The sequence below is a fragment of the Megalobrama amblycephala genome, linkage group LG20, assembly GCF_018812025.1.
Source record: "Megalobrama amblycephala isolate DHTTF-2021 linkage group LG20, ASM1881202v1, whole genome shotgun sequence".
Lineage (NCBI taxonomy): Eukaryota > Metazoa > Chordata > Actinopteri > Cypriniformes > Xenocyprididae > Megalobrama > Megalobrama amblycephala.
Genome location: NC_063063.1, coordinates 12,736,005 through 12,753,599, shown reverse-complemented (window position 1 = coordinate 12,753,599; position 17,595 = coordinate 12,736,005). Strand labels below are relative to the sequence as shown.

General features: G+C 35.0%; 1 protein-coding gene, 1 long non-coding RNA gene and 1 pseudogene across 2 annotated transcripts; 2 read left to right on the top strand and 1 right to left on the bottom strand.

The window, feature by feature from the left end:
* Window positions 1-600: 600 nt before the first annotated feature.
* Window positions 601-16,957, top strand: lcmt1 (leucine carboxyl methyltransferase 1). The gene is given in 12 exon segments (XM_048170928.1): window positions 601-983; window positions 1,317-1,408; window positions 1,496-1,617; window positions 1,730-1,806; window positions 8,743-8,758; window positions 8,760-8,805; window positions 8,906-9,008; window positions 11,098-11,218; window positions 12,274-12,375; window positions 16,155-16,246; window positions 16,369-16,466; window positions 16,559-16,957. Coding segments are annotated over 12 exon segments (978 nt in total). The 5' UTR covers window positions 601-897; the 3' UTR covers window positions 16,582-16,957.
* LOC125256065 lies at window positions 7,254-7,370 on the bottom strand (annotated as a pseudogene).
* On the top strand, window positions 9,017-9,870 carry LOC125255586. The gene is made up of 2 exons (XR_007181942.1): window positions 9,017-9,220; window positions 9,348-9,870. It is a non-coding gene; the product is annotated as an uncharacterized LOC125255586 (long non-coding RNA).
* Window positions 16,958-17,595: the final 638 nt, after the last annotated feature.

Here is a 17,595-nt window from a genome sequence, read left to right as displayed (position 1 = left end):
ATGTAAGACAAAAAAAGATGTCTTACTTGGCACTATTTTTATATTTTTGTCATGTCCCTTTCCTTTATTTTCCACCCACCTCCATTTGTTACTTTGGTACACACTATTTATTTTATGTATTGTCTATTTTAATACTTGAAGTACAAAGCATATATGCTTTGGTAATATTGTAAAAGCTGAAAATCATGCAAATAAAATCTCCCTCTCTCTTTCTATTTATAACTTTCACTCATAAGGGCTTGACTGCTACTGACCCAATCCATTCCACAACTTTCATTTTCTAATTTTGCGTTTTTTCCTCTTATTTGGCTTCTAAACGGCAGATTTCAGTCATACAAGTTTTTATATCCCTCAGATCCTTGACGTCTAATATCTATAAATCTGTATGTAACGGGACATGTTCCCGTTATCATTGAGGTGAGTCATGCAGGGGTGTACAATTGTTGTGAGCAATACAAATAAAAAACGGTATTTATAAAAGGACTAATCAATTCGATTTAAAGAATCATCAAACATCTGAACACCAACCAATGTAAATGTTACACATAAATGTGAATTAAATTTACTGTCATGCGCAGTAAACTCCCCTCGAGATGTATTATGGGAAAGTTCCGTCAGCGGAAATAGATGTAAACATGTGATTGTCAACCGGAGCGCTTGGTGCAGTTCTGTTTATGTTTTACCGCTGTGAAAACCAATATGCTTGTTTCAAATAAATGTGCTTGAAAAATATTTAAAGAATCTGTTGATAATCTTGAAGTGTCGAATCAGGCTGTTGTGTTTTTCGAAACCCGTTCAGTTTAGCTAACATTTAGCATTTGCGTTCATATGTATTCATGTGTATTTAACGCAGTGTTTAGCAATAATTCTTACGTTGCTTCAAATCTGTAAGTGTTCATGGCATCCAAACAGACATTTACATATTCTGACACTGCTGACGAAGCGGTCAGAGCAACTTGCGACGATGCATCGATATGCAAAAGGTAGCACGCCGTCCAAACACTGTTACCCAAATAAAATGATTAAACATGATTGTCGCTTGATTCTAAATGCTGTGCTTCCTTCATGACATTCTACCACAATGTTTTTGAGCATCCATAGTATCACCAAATAGGCAAAACATTATACCACAGTCGTGGTTGTGCAGAATGTTGCAGACATGATAACTTTTTATATAATAATGTATATAATATTTTTTCGATATTTACATATTAAGCCAGGAACAGTGCTGTAGTTATACATGGCATATACCATTTATGTGTAATAATAACTATTTTATTTAATATAACCGTAATGGTTTTTATTCTGTTTTATAGGTTTGCCACCAGTAAAGGTTACTGGACTGACCTCTACGCCCAGTATTTTGTGAGGCAAATAGGTGAACGTAAAGCACCTGAGATCAACAGAGGTAAGATTGTTTAAATATCTCCACCTGCTGGTCAATGTTTAAAGCTGCCTTTAATATTAATTCTATAATATTATTATTGTGCTGTAGGTTATTATGGTCGTGTCAAAGGGGTGAATCTCCTTCTTGATGCTTTTCTCGAGAAGACACAATGTGACTGCCAGGTGGTGAATCTTGGGGCAGGACTGGATACCACTTTTTGGAGATTAAAGGTTTTTTTTTTTTTTTTTTTTTTTTTTTTTTTAAACTATTTTGAGATCCAATAATAGTAATAGTTATTTATATATTATGTAAGGAATAAGTTGTATTTTTCTTAATTCTTAGGATGAAAACATTATGCCGAAAAAGTTCTTTGAAGTTGACTTCCCATCGATCGTTGCCAGAAAAATACACCACATCAAGTAAGGTGTTGTTACTTTTAAAAAATTATTATTGCTGTTATTTTTCAATAATTTACGTTTTGACTAACGTGAATGATTTTCATGCTTAGCATGTTGTTTTAGTCATATTCCTGTAGAGGGAGACAGTGTTTCAAATGAGTAGTTTAGGAGCCCTCTGTCTAGCAATGTCCACCCTCCTAAAGCAATGGTTGGTTTGTATATCTGTCATCTTTTGTGCTCTTTATCATTTTAAAGTATCCCACCTGAATTACTACTGTTCAATACCTGTTATGCATATGAATTATACTTGTGTGGAGGATGTTTTGTCATGGGTGATTAGATATGGGTGATTATTATAGTTTTTTTCCTACCAAAATTAAAGGTGCCAATATGTAACATTTTTGCAGTAAAATATCAAAAAACCACTAGGCCAGTATTATATATTTTGTTCACTTGAGTAGTTACAATATCCCAAATGTTTCCAACTATTTGTAAATCATGAGAAAATTGCAATTTTAACCAAGGCTCCGGGATGTCTGAGTCGCCGCCTGTCAATTGCATCATACCCACGTTACCCTCGGTCTGCCTCGGTTTCCGGTTTTATTTTGTAGAAACCATGGAAACACCAAAGACGCTTTAATGTATTATACATTTTAATAGACAAGGGAACAACTGTTTTGATATATTTATAGACAGAAAACAAATTGTTGTTATATAGCTCAATATGTTTAGTCTTATTGTTTAAATCTAATTTTCTTGATTTTTGCGAGTACCATGCTTTACCATGCCTCAGAGAAAAACACTATTTTGTGAAGTAGCTAACATAGCATAATCAGATCAGATGCAGCTTTATTTTTAGTAGCAGTAATACAGAATTTTCTCCATCAGACAATACGTTTTAAAATGAATTGCATGCCATTCATCAACACAAGCCATCGAGCATTTAATATGATATTCTAAATTTATTTAATATGATATGATAATCTAAAATCTCTTACTGCATTGTGGAACAAATGTCTCATAACAGCCACAGAGCGAACGCACAGAGTAACGTTATAACATCAGTTTCAACACAAGCAAATGTATCTAATATGATAAACAGAGCTGCGTTACCTCATACTCATGACTGGAAAAGTGGAAGCAGTGCCGGGGACTGTGGCATAATAAAAGTTCCGCTGCTCGCGGCATGTGTCAGTTTGAGCATTTGATTTTTCATTTGAGCATTGAATTATAGATTTAATTATGACAGATTTATACTAAATTGATAACGAAAATTAAAAATCAAATACAAATTATTTTTTATTTGATCCTCTGAGTGGCGCCAAAACGAATGTGACAGTCACGCGGGTTTGGTGACTTAAATGCGGATCCGCCTAGGAGTCTCCTGCTGTATTATTTTATCAATTTTCAGGGCTTGTTTGGTTTGTTCTATGGATAGGTCAGTTAAACAGAAGACTATTAACTACTATTATTCCTTTTAAATATACAAATACCTCATTAAAACATATACAAATTTATAAAACTAGTCAGAGATCAGGTAATAGACACTTGATACTCAGGTAGACACTTGTTCAATGATTCGCCACTGGAGATGCGATCTCAGTGAATCTGTATGAATCATGGGTTCACAGAGATCACTCCCCAGTGGTGAAAAGGTTTCGAAGCTTCATGAAGCAGGGTTTCGAAACCGCCCATCACTACACCAGACGTGAGGGGCGTGACAACAAAAACAAATAGAACCCATTGTATTCAGTTATGCTGTCTACACTGGAAGCGACACGACACAACAAATTCCCAACAGTAAACTGGATGCAGCAGTTCCATTTCTGACTCCAAGCACTCGTGCAACTTCTGACACAAAAACAATGTTTGCATTGTTGCATCCAGTGCAGGCAGCCTCATCCAAGCTGCTTGCAGTGCTGACACAACAAATGTTGTGTCCGATGTAGGACGAAGTTTTAAAGACAAGAAATATGACGAAGGCGTATCTTGCCCTCGGATTCACCAGTACAACAGAACAGATACCACAGTGTGGTGGTCCTCAATATATTAGCTTCTGAGAGTCTTTATATGGGTGCATATATGTGGGAGAGGGCTTGAAATATTTTCCTCTAGGAGGCCTGGCCAGAAAAAGGTTGGGAACCACTTCAATAGAGAAACATAAGCAACTTTGTCAGAGACCAACATTTATTCATAGTGTACAATACCAGGTTTATAAGAAAACTAGTCTAGGAAACAAGCTAGATCCAGAGATGAAATGCAAAGAAGAGGAAGATTTTTGTGTTTGTGTAAAGTGCCGTTTTAAGTGTGTGTTTTAATGACATATAAATACAAGGCTGTGTTACAGAGGGAATTACGTAATATAATACAATCCTGACCCTTGTTGCATCAGATAACAGAATACCAAAGTGTCATCTGCAAACAAATGATACTAGACCTTTTCTCACAACCTTTTTTGCAGTTGCCTGTAACTAACTGGTGTTGTATAAATCTGTTCCCTCAAGTTCATACAAAAAGTGTTCAAATTGTTTGAGTAATAATATATGTATTTTTTGTATATTTCGAGACTACTGTACAATATAATACAAAGGAATGCTATATATATATATATATATATATATATATATATATATATATATATATATATATATATATAACAGTAGGACTATTCCTTTATTTTTTCAGTTTTGTTTGACATCAAACAGTTTGCATTTCCACATTAAAATTAGATTAAAGTGAATAAGACTTAATATTTAGTTGAAAATCCTTTGCTTGCAATAACTGCATCAAGCCTATGACCCATTGACATCACCAAACTTTTGCATTCTTCTTTTGTAATGCTTTTCCAGGCTTCCACTGCAGCCTCTTTCAGTTGTTGTTTGTTTTGGGGGTTACTCCCTTCAGTCTCTTTTTAGCAGGTAAAATGCATGCTCTATAGGGTTTAAGTCTGGAGATTGACTTGGCCAGTCTAAAACCTTCCACTTTTTGCCCCTGATGAACTCCTTTGTTGCTTTGGCACTGTGTTTTGGGTCATTATCTTGCTGCATGATGAAGGATCTCCCAATCAGTTTGGTTGCATTTTTCTGTAAATTGGCAGACAAAATGTTTCTGTACACTTCAGAGTTCATTTTGCTGCTGCCATCATGTGTTACATCATCAATGAAGATCAATGAGCCCGTCCCAGAAGAAGCCATGCAAGCCCAAGCCATGACATTACCTCCACCGTGTTTCACAGATGAGCTTGTATGTTTGGGGTCATGAGCAGATCCTTTTTTTCTCCAAACTTTAGCCTTTCCATCACTTTGGTAGAGGTTAATCTTTGTCTCATCAGTCCATAAAACTTTGCCCCAGAATGTTTGAGGCTTGTCTCTGTAGTTTTTGGCAAATTCCAGCCTGGCCTTCTTATTCTTCTTGCTAATGAGAGGTTTGCATCTTCTGGTGTAGCCTCTGTACTTTTGTTCATGAAGTCTTCTGCGGACAGTAGACTGTGATACCTTCACTCCTGCCCTCTTGAGGTTGTTGCTGATGTCACTAACAGTTGTTTTAGGGTCTTTCTTTACAGCTCTCACAAGTTTCTGTTTCTGTCGTCAACAGCTGATGTTTTTCTTGGTCTACCCATTCGAGGTCTGTTACTTAGTACACCAGTGGTTTCTTTCTTCTTCAGGACATTCCAAATGGTTGTACTTGCTATGGTCAATGTTTGTGCAATGGCTCTGATTGATTTTCCATCTTCTCTCAGCTTCACAATTGCTTGTTTTCACCCATAGACAGCTCTCTGGTTTTCATGTTGGTTACACGTCTAACTATAAATGCAGTCTGCACAGGCAAAACCCAAATCTGAAACTGAGTGCAGACATTTAGTGCTATTTATTGTTTGAATAATCAATGTAATAGGACACACCAGGGCAACAAAACACACCTGTCAGTCACATGTTCCAATACTTTTGGTCACATGAGAAATGGGTGGGTTCAAACAAAAGGTTATATCTTCTAAGTTGTGTATCAGATCCAGATGTAAATACCTGGAAATAAAAGCTGAAATGTTGATCTTTTGTCTCATATAAATTGTTTGATGTCAAACCCAAATGTTTTCAGTCTACAGAAAAAATAAAGGAATAGTCCTCACTGTTCCAATACTTTTGGAGGGGACTGTATATATATATATATATATACAGTTGTGCTCAAAAGTTTGCATACCCCTTGCAGAATCTGCAAATTGTTAATTATTTTAACAAAATAAGAGGGATCATGCAAAATTTGTCTTCTTTTTTATTTAGTACTGTCCTGAATAAGATATTTTGCATAAAAGATCTTTACATATAGTCAAAAAATAGCTACATTTATAAAAATGACCTGTTCAAAAATTGACATACCCTTGATTCTTAATACTGTGTGTGGCTACCTGGATGATCCATGACTGTTTTTATGTTTTGTGATGGTTGTTCATGAGTCTCTTGTTTATCCTGAACAGTTAAACTGACCAACGTTCTTCAGAAAAATCCTCAAGATCCTGCAAATTCTTCCGTTTTCCAGCATCTTTTGCATATTTGAACCCTTTCCAGCAGTGATTTTGTGATCCATCATCTTTTTACACTGAGGACAACTGAGGGACTCAAACATAACTATTAAAAAAGGTTCAAACATTCACTGATGCTCCAGAAGGAAACACGATGCATTAAGAGCCAGGGGGTAAAAACTTTTTGAATTTGAAGATCATAAATTTGACTTAATTTGTCTTCCGGGAAACATAGCTTCCGATGGGCGGTACTAAATGAAAAAATAGATATTTAAACAAAATAAGACAAATTTGGACATCTTCATCTTGTTCAAAAGTTTTAATGCATCGTGTTTCCTTGTGGAGCATCAGTGAATGTTTGAACCTTTTTTAATAGTTGTGTTTGAGTCCCTCAATTGTCCTCAGTGTGAAAAGATGGATCTCAAAATTATACAGTCACTGCTGGAAAGGGTTCAAATATGCAAAAGATGCTGGAAAACTGAATAATTTAATTAATAATAATTAATTAATTCCTTACATTTATATAGCGCTTTTCTGGGCACTCAAAGCGCTTTACATATTGAAGGGGGAATCTCCTCAACCACCACCAATGTGCGGCACCCACCTGGATGATGCGACGGCAGCCATATTGCGCCAGAACGCCCACCACACACCAGCTTATTGGTGGAGAGGAGACAAAGTGATGAAGCCAATCAGTGTATGGGGATGATTAGGAGGCCATGATGGACAGAGGCCAATGGGCAAATTTGGCCAGGATGTCGGGGTTACACCCCTACTCTTTTCGAAGGACATCCTGGGATTTTTAATGACCACAGAGAGTCAGGACTTCGGTTTAACGTCTCATCCGAAGGACGGTGCTTTTTGACAGTATAGTGTCCCCATCACTATACTGGGGTATTAGGACCCACACAGACCACAGGGTGAGCACCCCTGCTGGCCTCACTAACACCTCTTCCAGCAGCAACCTAGTTTTCCCAGGAGGTCTCCCATCCAGGTACTAACCAGGCTCAGCCCTGCTTAGCTTCAGTGGGCAACCAGTCTTGGGCTACAGGGTGATATGGCTGCTGCAATTTGCAGGATCTATAGGATTTTTCTGAAGAACGTTGGTCAGTTTAACTGTTCAGGACAAACAAGAGACTCATGAAGAACCATCACAAAACATAAAAACAGTCGTGGATCATCCAGGTAACCACACACAGTATTAAGGTATGTTGTTGGGGATAAACAGTTTAGGACCCTTGAAACCAGATATGTTGAATAAAGACCCGAAGTATTGAAGAAAAATTTAATGAAGAATAGTTTGTAGTTTCATCAGCAGAAGCAAGCTTCAAGTCTCACAAGGAGTTCGTAAGGCCGCTCTGCGTACATTCACATTTCCACAACCATTATACTCTAACAGAGTCAACTAACTTCGTCATTACTTCAGGTTGAATGATTCTGACTGGCTAAGAAAAATAGACAAGATTAGAAATTTTCCACACGTGGACAGATAGTAAGAAGCATATCTCCCTTCGTCACGAATGCTGACGAGGGGACCCTGGATTTGGGTACTGGATGTGTTTTTGGGGATCATGGCATGACGCCTGCTGTTCTCAAGCACAGTGCCAGTTTATCCACCAGTAACAAGGGACCTGCACAGAACACTTAGCGCACATACACAGATACAACATGATTCACAGCTTCTTCAAGGCTGAAGTTGATCTGAGCTCTGCCCTGAGCAGGAAACTTTCCCAAAACATACTGATTACATGTTCTTTTCTCTCAGTGAGAGGTACAGACAATATTAAAATGTATTTTCTAGTGTTTGAAAAGGAAAATAAATGCTTAAACATATGTTGAAGAAGTCATTCGAATAATTTAACAGAAAGATATATGTTGATTAATAACTTAAAAGATATATATTGAAGCGGTAGTGGATTCCAGAATCCATCCCTTCAATGTAAATTTTTGAACGGGTCATTTTTATAAATTCAGCTATTTTTTGAATATATGTAAACATCTTTAATGCAAAATATCTTATTCAGGACAGTAGTAAATAAAAAAGAACGACACATTTTGCATGATCCCGCATATTTTGTTAAAATAATTAACAATTTGCAGATTCTGCAAGGGGTATGTAAACTTTTGAGCACAACTGTAGCTATATATATATATCTGCAGAATATTTTTCAGAGTTCAAACTTGTATTTTTATGTGGACTTTCTGCATGTTGTTTGATGATAAAATATGAATGACTTTGATGATAGAAATCTGAACTGATAATGATCACTTAGATAACATTCTGTTTTCCATAAAACAGTTGAGTAAATGATCTATCTATCTATCTATCTATCTATCTATCTATCTATCTATCTATCTATCTATCTATCTATCTATCTATCTATCTATCTATCTATCTATCTATCTATCTATCTATCTATCTATCTATCTATCTTTTACAGAACAAAACCTCCACTATTCGAAACCTTTGATTGAGACCCACTCCACTGATTCACTCCTTCTGGGTATTGAAATTGAATTATGATGTTACAGAGCATTTTACTTTGCTGTTGTGTAGTGACCTTTTTCACTGTAACTTCTCATCTGTTCAACTCTTTTTGACAGATAGTCATAGCCTGGACTCGGACAGATATTGTATTATTGCTGCTGATTTAAGAGACCTCCCAACTTTAGAGGACAAACTAAAAAAGTTCCAGATAAATCCAGAGTACGTACTGTAACGTCACAGCCTTGGATGAGTTAAATATAAATTCAGTATTTTTTTCAGTCTTACTTATTACACTGCATTTTTGTGACATTTTATCATCATGGTTATCAAAGGGCATTATATAGTAATGCCACTTACAACAGCCTCTCTTATCTTTATTATGATGTACAGATTGTCTTTCTGAAAGGTTCACACGTTTGCCTCAGTCACATGTGAGTTGTATAATGTTGTGACTAAAATTAACAGTTGGTTGAACCTTGTGTATCAAAACAATAGGTTTTTGAGATATAATTTGTCTTGCTAGAAAATTAACCTCACGATTCTGTGCATCCTACATAGGGTTGATCCATCCTGCTTGGCCTCCCAATAGGATTTGCACGCATCTGTTGTTTTGTTTTCGTGCATCTCTGTTGATGCCCCTGACGACAATAGTACACTTGGGAGCATTTAGAGTTTCCTTAGATGCGTCAAAAAGTACATGTTTTCTTTGATGTGAACTGATGAGACCCGTAGGAAGCTACCGTTCTAGAAGGTGTATGACATCAATGGCATCATTTCCAAGGTCTCTCACCTTGAGTTTTTTTTTTGTTTTGTTTCGCTTTTTTTTTTTGCAACTTCCTATTCAGTCCACCCTAATGTGGCGTCTTGACGTTTACCATCTTGCCTGCAAATCCCATCAGTGTCTCATTTGCTAAATGAAAAAAAAAGTCTGGAAAATCTATTGTCATAGCATGTGAACCACTCTTAAAAACGTGATTTCCTGCTTTGTACTTTCACATATTACCTTAATGATTCAGCTTTCAGGAACAAACTTCTTGTTTAATGCAGTTGATTAAATTGTGATGTTCTCAAGAGAAAAAAATGGAGCCTGTTTTGAATCTGATTCCAAAAAAGAACATTTTAAAGGGATAGTTCACCCAAAAATGAAAATTCTGTCATCATTTACTCCCCCTCAAGTTGTTCCAAACCTGTATAAATTTCTTTGTTCTGCTGAACACAAAGGAAGATATTTGAAAGAATGCTTGTAACCAAGCAGATCTCGCCCCCCATTGACTGCCATAGTATTTTTTTTCCTACTATGATAGTCAATGGGGGGGTGAGATCTGCTTGGTTACAAGCATTCTTTCAAATATCTTCCTTTGTGTGCAGCAGAATAGAATTCTTTTGAATAGAATGTTCAAAAGAACAGCGTTTATTTGTAAAATAAATCTTTTGTAACATTACGGGTGCTTCTCAATCCGGTAAGGCTGCATATCTTGGCTGCCACACCATCAAGCGCTGCCAAAGGCCATCTCAGTTTGAAGGAACCTTGGAAGGCAGCCTTCGCTTCTCGTCCTTCATTCAGCTCGTTTTGAAGGATGTATCAAGTGTATCCTTCGCGTCAGTCTTTTGCACACATTCCAATTCACAATGAAGAACTGACGGAAAATGAGATGAAGATGAAGGCTTAACATTAAACTGCCAGTATAAGCCACAGGGAGACCACAAATTGTTGTCATTCACTGCATTGCATGAATTGAAAGCCAGTTAATATAAATGCGCACTTACTAGACCATCTCTTTCTAGCAAAGGACTGGACACAGCCTCAGTAGGATGCAGCCTTCCATTTGAGAAGCACATTATAAATAACTTTAATGTCACTTTTGATCAATTTAATGCATCTTTGCTTAGTAAATGTATTAATTTCTTTCAAAAAAATAAATAAAAATCTTACTGACCCCAAACTTTTAAATGATAGTGTAGGTAATGTTAATTTACAAATACTCTAGTTTTCATTTTAGTTAACGTTTGTTCATAATCCATTAATTTTAATTCATAAAACTTAAAGTATGTAGACAGTAACATTATCCTAGATTAATAAATGCTGTAAAAGTACTGTTGTTCATTGTTCCTGTAGTTTATGGTAATTCTTTAATGTTATCGAATTGTAAAATGTTACCCATAATTCACAGTTAAATTTAGCCTCTATCTAGAGGAAGCTTAATCATAGGATGGGTGTTGTAAAGAAACACTTCCCCACCATTGATATGAGCTGAAGGATTATTCTTAACATTCCTTTATCCCAGTATTCCTGCTTCTATCCACCCAGGTTGCCCACTCTGTTTCTGTCTGAATGTGTACTGGTGTACATGACCCCTGAGCAGTCCTCCAAACTGGTGCACTGGGTTGCAGACACCTTCCTTACGGCCATGTTCATTAATTACGAACAGGTGAGTTAATATCATAATCTGCATCATTATTACAATCCTCATGTTTAGTTTTTGAAAATTCAAAATGTACATTTGATGATCATTTGATGGTGTCTGCAGATCTTAAAAAGCCTTAAGTAAGGCCTTAAAAGGTCTTAGAAACTCATAAAGTCATGGCATTAAATTTTATGCATGCATTGTGGGGTTTTTTTTTTTGTCCTGTTTTCCAATATAATTATCTAGACATCTTTAAAACAAGATACATTTACTTGAGATGCTAATGTAAACTGAAGTCTTGAAAAACTGAGTTTATGCTTAAAACATGAAGAAATATCTGTCAATGAGTTATGAAAACTTCCATTTAGATTAAGTTGATTTTTCTGAACCCACTGGCAGATATTTGTTCTTGTTTTAATCATAAACCCACTTAATTTTGATCAATTTCACAAAAACAAGACTTCATATATTGCCAATTTTGTATCTCCAGTAAATGTATCTTGATTTAAAGGGATAATTCTCCCAAAAATGAAAATTCTGTCATAATTTACTCACCCTCAAGTTGTTCCAAACTTGTATACATTTCTTTGTTCTGTTGAGCACAAAGAAGCATACTTTTTTTTGTAAAATGAATTAAAAAGTAATTTATATCTGTTGGTAGTTGTATTTCCAAACTGTGAAGTGTTGCTAATAGAACTAATTGTGTTTGTCCCTAGACATATTGACACATTTATTTCTTAAATTTTCTTTACTTGGTTTTAAAAATTTCTTAAAAACTCTTCAATTTACCTTCATAAAACCTGTAGTAATTTGATGAGAAATGTTTGAATTCATACTGTGATCTCAGATTGCTTTATTTCTGCAAATGTAAGCACACTTTAAGACATTTATTACAGACGCTTTTATCCAAAGTGACTTGCATTGCATTCAATGTATACATTTTCATTTGATCAATTCTTACTTTCCCTGGGAATCGAACCTATGACCCTGTCATTGCTAGCGCCATACTCTACTGTTTTAACATGCTCTAATTGTGAGCTCTTCCTGCCTGCCTTGCTAACTGTCTGCTCTCTTTTTAGGTAAACATGAATGATCGCTTTGGGCACATCATGATTGAGAATCTGCAGAGACGGCAATGCAATCTGGCTGGGGTGGATCTGTGTCAGTCTTTGGACTCTCAAGTATGACACACTCACATTTTAGGACTGGCATTAACTTTCTAGCTCTTTATTCATAATGCGAATTCAAAGATTTTGTACAGCAGAAGCTGTCAGACTGTATGATTGTTGATTGTTCTTCTTCATACAGTAAAACAGTGTCTTGCTATGTACAATCAAAACATTACACTGGGTTGTACTTGGAATTCAAAGTTGTTTTCCTGCTCAACATACAATGGGTCATCAAGACTCAGGAAAACAGCGCAGTTAAGCTCAAGTCATTGTTTATTGCTGCCACCCCCAGCACTTCAGTCTCACAAAAGCAGTATCAGTGCAAGTCTCTCAAGGTTACCACCGCGATGACCTTCTGTAGACACCTCCAAATATCTGAACAGGAAGGCTTGAAATTTGACCTTGGAATGAAAAATACATTAGTGTTTTCAATGTGTCAGTGTTATTTTAGTTTCATTAATATAGTATTAATATTTTGAATGTTTTTATTTTCTATTTTTAATTTTAAACTTTTAGTGATTTTGTTCTTTTTTATTTTATTCTTTTTTTTGTTTGTTTAATGTCTATAGTTTTTATTTTTTATTTCAGTTGTTTTAGTACTTCAAGTTAAAGAGATAGTTCACCCAAAAATGAAAATTCTGTCATTAATTACTCACCCTCATGTCAGAAGACTTTCGTTTCGTTCATCTTCAGAACACAAACGAAGATCTTTTTAATAAAATCTGAGAGAATTCTGTCCCTCCATTGACAGTCTACGCAACTGGCACTTTGATGCTTCAAGAAGTTCATAAACTAATCCATATGAATTGAGCGGTTTAGTCTAAATTTTCTGAAGAGACACGATCGCTTTATATGATGAACAGATTGAAATTAGGCCTATATTCACATAAACATTCATCAACTCACACATCAGTTGTGGTAAATGGAAGCTCAAGCATGTTTGCTTGACGTTTGCGAGAACCAATGATGTTCATTCTCGTGTTACAAAGGATGTTTGAGCTTCCGCAAGTGGTTTGTTCTCGCGCATCAAGCATGTTCGGTTGAGCTTCTGTGTATGTTCGCTGATCAAATGTTTATATGTGAATAAAAGCATAAATTAACCCTTTTGCATCAATTAAAAAAAGTTACACATAGGTACATAGAGGACAAAAATGTCCATGTAAAAAACTGATCAAATTTGAAGCTTATTTGCTTGATAGGCCAAACCTGAGAAAATGGCACCATCGGGGAAAAAATTACAATTTGGAACCCTTGCCAACAAAACGAAAGCCTATTAACAAGGATTGCATCATTTTATAGTTAAATAGCACTGGGATTAAAAATTGCCATTTAATGGGTTTCAGTGGGGACGTTTTTGTCCAAAAGGTCCTGAATGAAACTATTTTGTGTACCTAGTGCAAAATAGATTTTTTTAAAGGAAATGGGGATGAAATAGTAAAATTTCAATAAAAATACATACCTGTGCCAAAATTAACCCAGGCAAAATGATGAAAAAAACAAAACTTTCCATAAGGTTGGATTTTATTAAAAATATCTTCATTTGTGTTCAGAATATGAACAAAAGTCTTACGGGTGTGGAACGAACATGAGGGTGAGTAGTTAATGACAGAATTTTCATTTTTGGGTGAACTAAACCTTTAACCTGTTAACTGTCACCCCCACTTTTTTTTTTAGACAAGAAAATGCGCTATCCAAACTTAAATGGTTGTAATTCAAGAATACTTTGGAGTATAGACATATCTCTGGTCTTGTTTTAAAGATGAAATTTGGCAGATTATTGTAGATTATTGTAGAACTTATGTAAGTGAAACAGAAAAAAAGTTATATAAGTTTAAGTTTATGAAAATGTAAAATGTAAAATATAATATTTTATATAAAATATATATTTTACAAAACAAGTTTTACTCTAAAACTGCAAGGAACTCAAAGAAACCCAGAAGGAACCCAAAAATCTGAACAAGTTGTGTTCCAAATTTCAGGTTGATATCTCAAAAATGAGCTTTCAGTAAGATTTTGTTTGGGCGCAGTACCACACTTTTTCACTAGATGACAACCAAGCTCCATTACTGACCATATAAAGACGCCTCCATTTCCATATATGGTTTGAGTGATCCGAACCATATACAGTACAGTCCAAACGTTTGGAACCACTAAGATTTTTAATGTTTTTAAAAGAAGTTTAGTCTGCTCACCAAGGCTACATTTATTTAATTAAAAATACAGTAAAAAACAGTAATATTGTGAAATATTATTACAATTTAAAATAACTGTTTTCTATTTGAACATATTTCACAAAGTAATTTATTCCTGTGATGGCAAAGCTGAATTTTCAGCATCATTACTTCAGTCTTCAGTGTCACATGATCCTTCAGAAATCATTCTAATATGCTGATCTGCTGCTCAAGAAACATTTAATGTGTACAATTGTACAAAATATTTGTGTACAATATTTTTTTCAGGATTATTTGATGAATAGAAAGTTCAAAAGAACAGTGTTTATCTGAAATCTAATCTTTTGTAACATTATAAATGTCTTTACTGCCACTTTTGATTGATTTAATGCATCCTTGCTGAATAAAAGTATTCTTTTCTTTAATTTCTTTTCAAAAAAATAAAAATAAAAATTCTTACTGACCCCAAACTTTTGAACGGTAGTGTATAATGCTACAGAAGCTTTGTATTTCAGATAAATGCTGTTCTTTTGAACTTTCTATTCATCAAGGAATCCTGAAAAAAAAAGTACACAACTGTTTTCAACATTGAAAATAATCATAAATGTTTATTGAGCAGCAAATCAGCATATTAGAATGATTTCTGAAGGATCATGTGACACTGAAGACTGGAGTAACGATGCTGAAAATTCAGCTTTGCATCACAGGAATAAATTACTTTGTCAAATATATTTAAATAGTACACAGTTATTTTAAATTGTAATAATATTTCACAATATTACTGTTTTTTACTGTATTTTTAATTAAATAAATGTAGCCTTGGTGAGCAGACGAAACTTCTTTTAAAAACATTAAAAATCTTAGTGGTTCCAAACATTTGGACTGTACTGTATTTCCATTATTTTCATACAATTTACGAAGTAGACATCCTATATAGAAGTAGTATGGGAAGTTTGGCAGAATTTAATATGAATTTAGCCTCTAATAAACATAAAAACAACATGTTATAGATCGGTTATAGATCGCCGCCACAATCATAAATGTATTTTTTTTTTTCTATTAAAAACATTTTCAGACCTTTTTTTGTCAAAAAAATGAATGGATGTTATCTTTTGAACTCTTGGCATGAAAACAAACATGTTTCAACCAATCTTTAATAATTTTTCATGTTCATCGCTATTTCAAAATAAAGGTCTGAACATGCCTTGTGAGTATGAAAATATGCTTGTTGCAAATTGATAAATTATTGCTCCTATGTAATTTATTTTGAAAATCAAATGATAAATCAGATGATATATAGTTTGTCAAGATTAGTTTAAGTTTAGTATAGAATATTACTGATTTAAATATGTAATGGCTTTGGGCCCACCGGTGGACCAGTGACAGTTAACAGGTTAAACTTAATGAAAAATGTTGCATTGGCAATTAGCTGAATTTTGTTTTATATTTTATTTTCAGTTATTTTACTACTTCAAATTAAGCTAAATAACAAATGTTGCCTTGACAATTAGCTGATTCTTTTTAAATATTTGATTTTATTTCAGCTAACATTTATTTCAAGAAATGAAACCAGAACTGTTTTTAGTAATGTTTTAGTAATGAGAATGTGTGTTTCCACAGAAAGAACGCTTTCTGTCAGCAGGCTGGGAAAGTGTAAATGCGCTAGACATGATGATGGTCTACAGCATGCTTCCTCAGGAAGATGTAGCTAGGTACAAAAGCCAACACTAATGTACAGTTGTAATCAAGTGTATATTTATAACTCGACAACCTGTGCCAGGAAGGATTGAGATCAGAATCTCTACAATGACTTTCTTTTGTTTTACAATCACAGAATTGAACGCCTGGAGTTCTTAGACGAAAAGGAACTTCTCCAACAGCTTCTACAACACTACTGCATCTGCTGGGCCATAAAAGATAAGCTCAGTTTAGGTGAGGCTTCCATTTTACCCAATTAACGTCATTCTAGAGTTTCATGGACAGTTTGACGTCACTTGTAACTAATTGCGGACTTCTCTTTTCAGGCCTCTCACAAATTGGGTTTTAAACGGCCAATGGGGACTTGGTTGTAAAACTTTAATTTGAAACAACATGACCAAGAGTCAGAGGACAGGAAGGGGAAGTCATTTATATCTCTATTTCCATTTTGAAGCGCAATAAAAATGGAGACTACTGGCATCAGCGTCTTTTCTTGTTTTGTTTGTCTCCTTCTGTCTCTCATGTGACGGTGTCTCACTGAAGTGCCATTGTAATTCAGGCCATAGCCATTATTAAACCATTGTGAAACATTCATAAGATCACAAAAATGTAATAGCTTAAAAATTAATAGCTTAGCGTATTTTGTCAGCTATATGAATGTTAGTGGGCTTCTGTATGAATATTAATGAAGAGTGATGATGAATAAAGACAATTAAGAGTCTGAAGTAAACTTTAAGTGCATGATTTATTGTTGCACTTTAGGATACCTTTAATTTGAAAACATTTTACCACATCTACATGGTGTGAAATTACAGTCCTTTCAGGATTTCGCTGGACTTTTTTCTGATTTTTGCTGCTTAAAATGACTGAATTTGTGACGGCTTTTCTCAACATTTGCGGCAATATTTACAGCATTTCTTGTTGTTTTGCAGTGAAAATATACAACAGACAACGTTCTTTTAACATTGTTATTACTTTTCTGACCTCGAGAACCATTGCAGGGTTCCGGACTAACATCTGAGGGCAGTAGCACCGATGCCTTTAAAGGGTTAGTTCACCAAAAAAATGAAAATTATCATGTCATTAATTGCTCACTCTTATGTTGTTCCACACCAGTAAGACCTTCGTCCATCTTCAGAACATAAACTAAGATATTTTTGATAAAATCCGATGGCTCAGTGAGACCTCCATTGGCAGCAAGTTAATTTACTTTCAAATGCCCAGAAAGATACTAAGACATTAGATATTTAAAACAGTTCATGTGACTACAGTGGTTCAACCTTAATGTTATGAAGCGACAAGAATACTTTTTGTGCGCCAAAAAAAACAAAAAAACATCTTTATTCAACAATATCTAGTGACG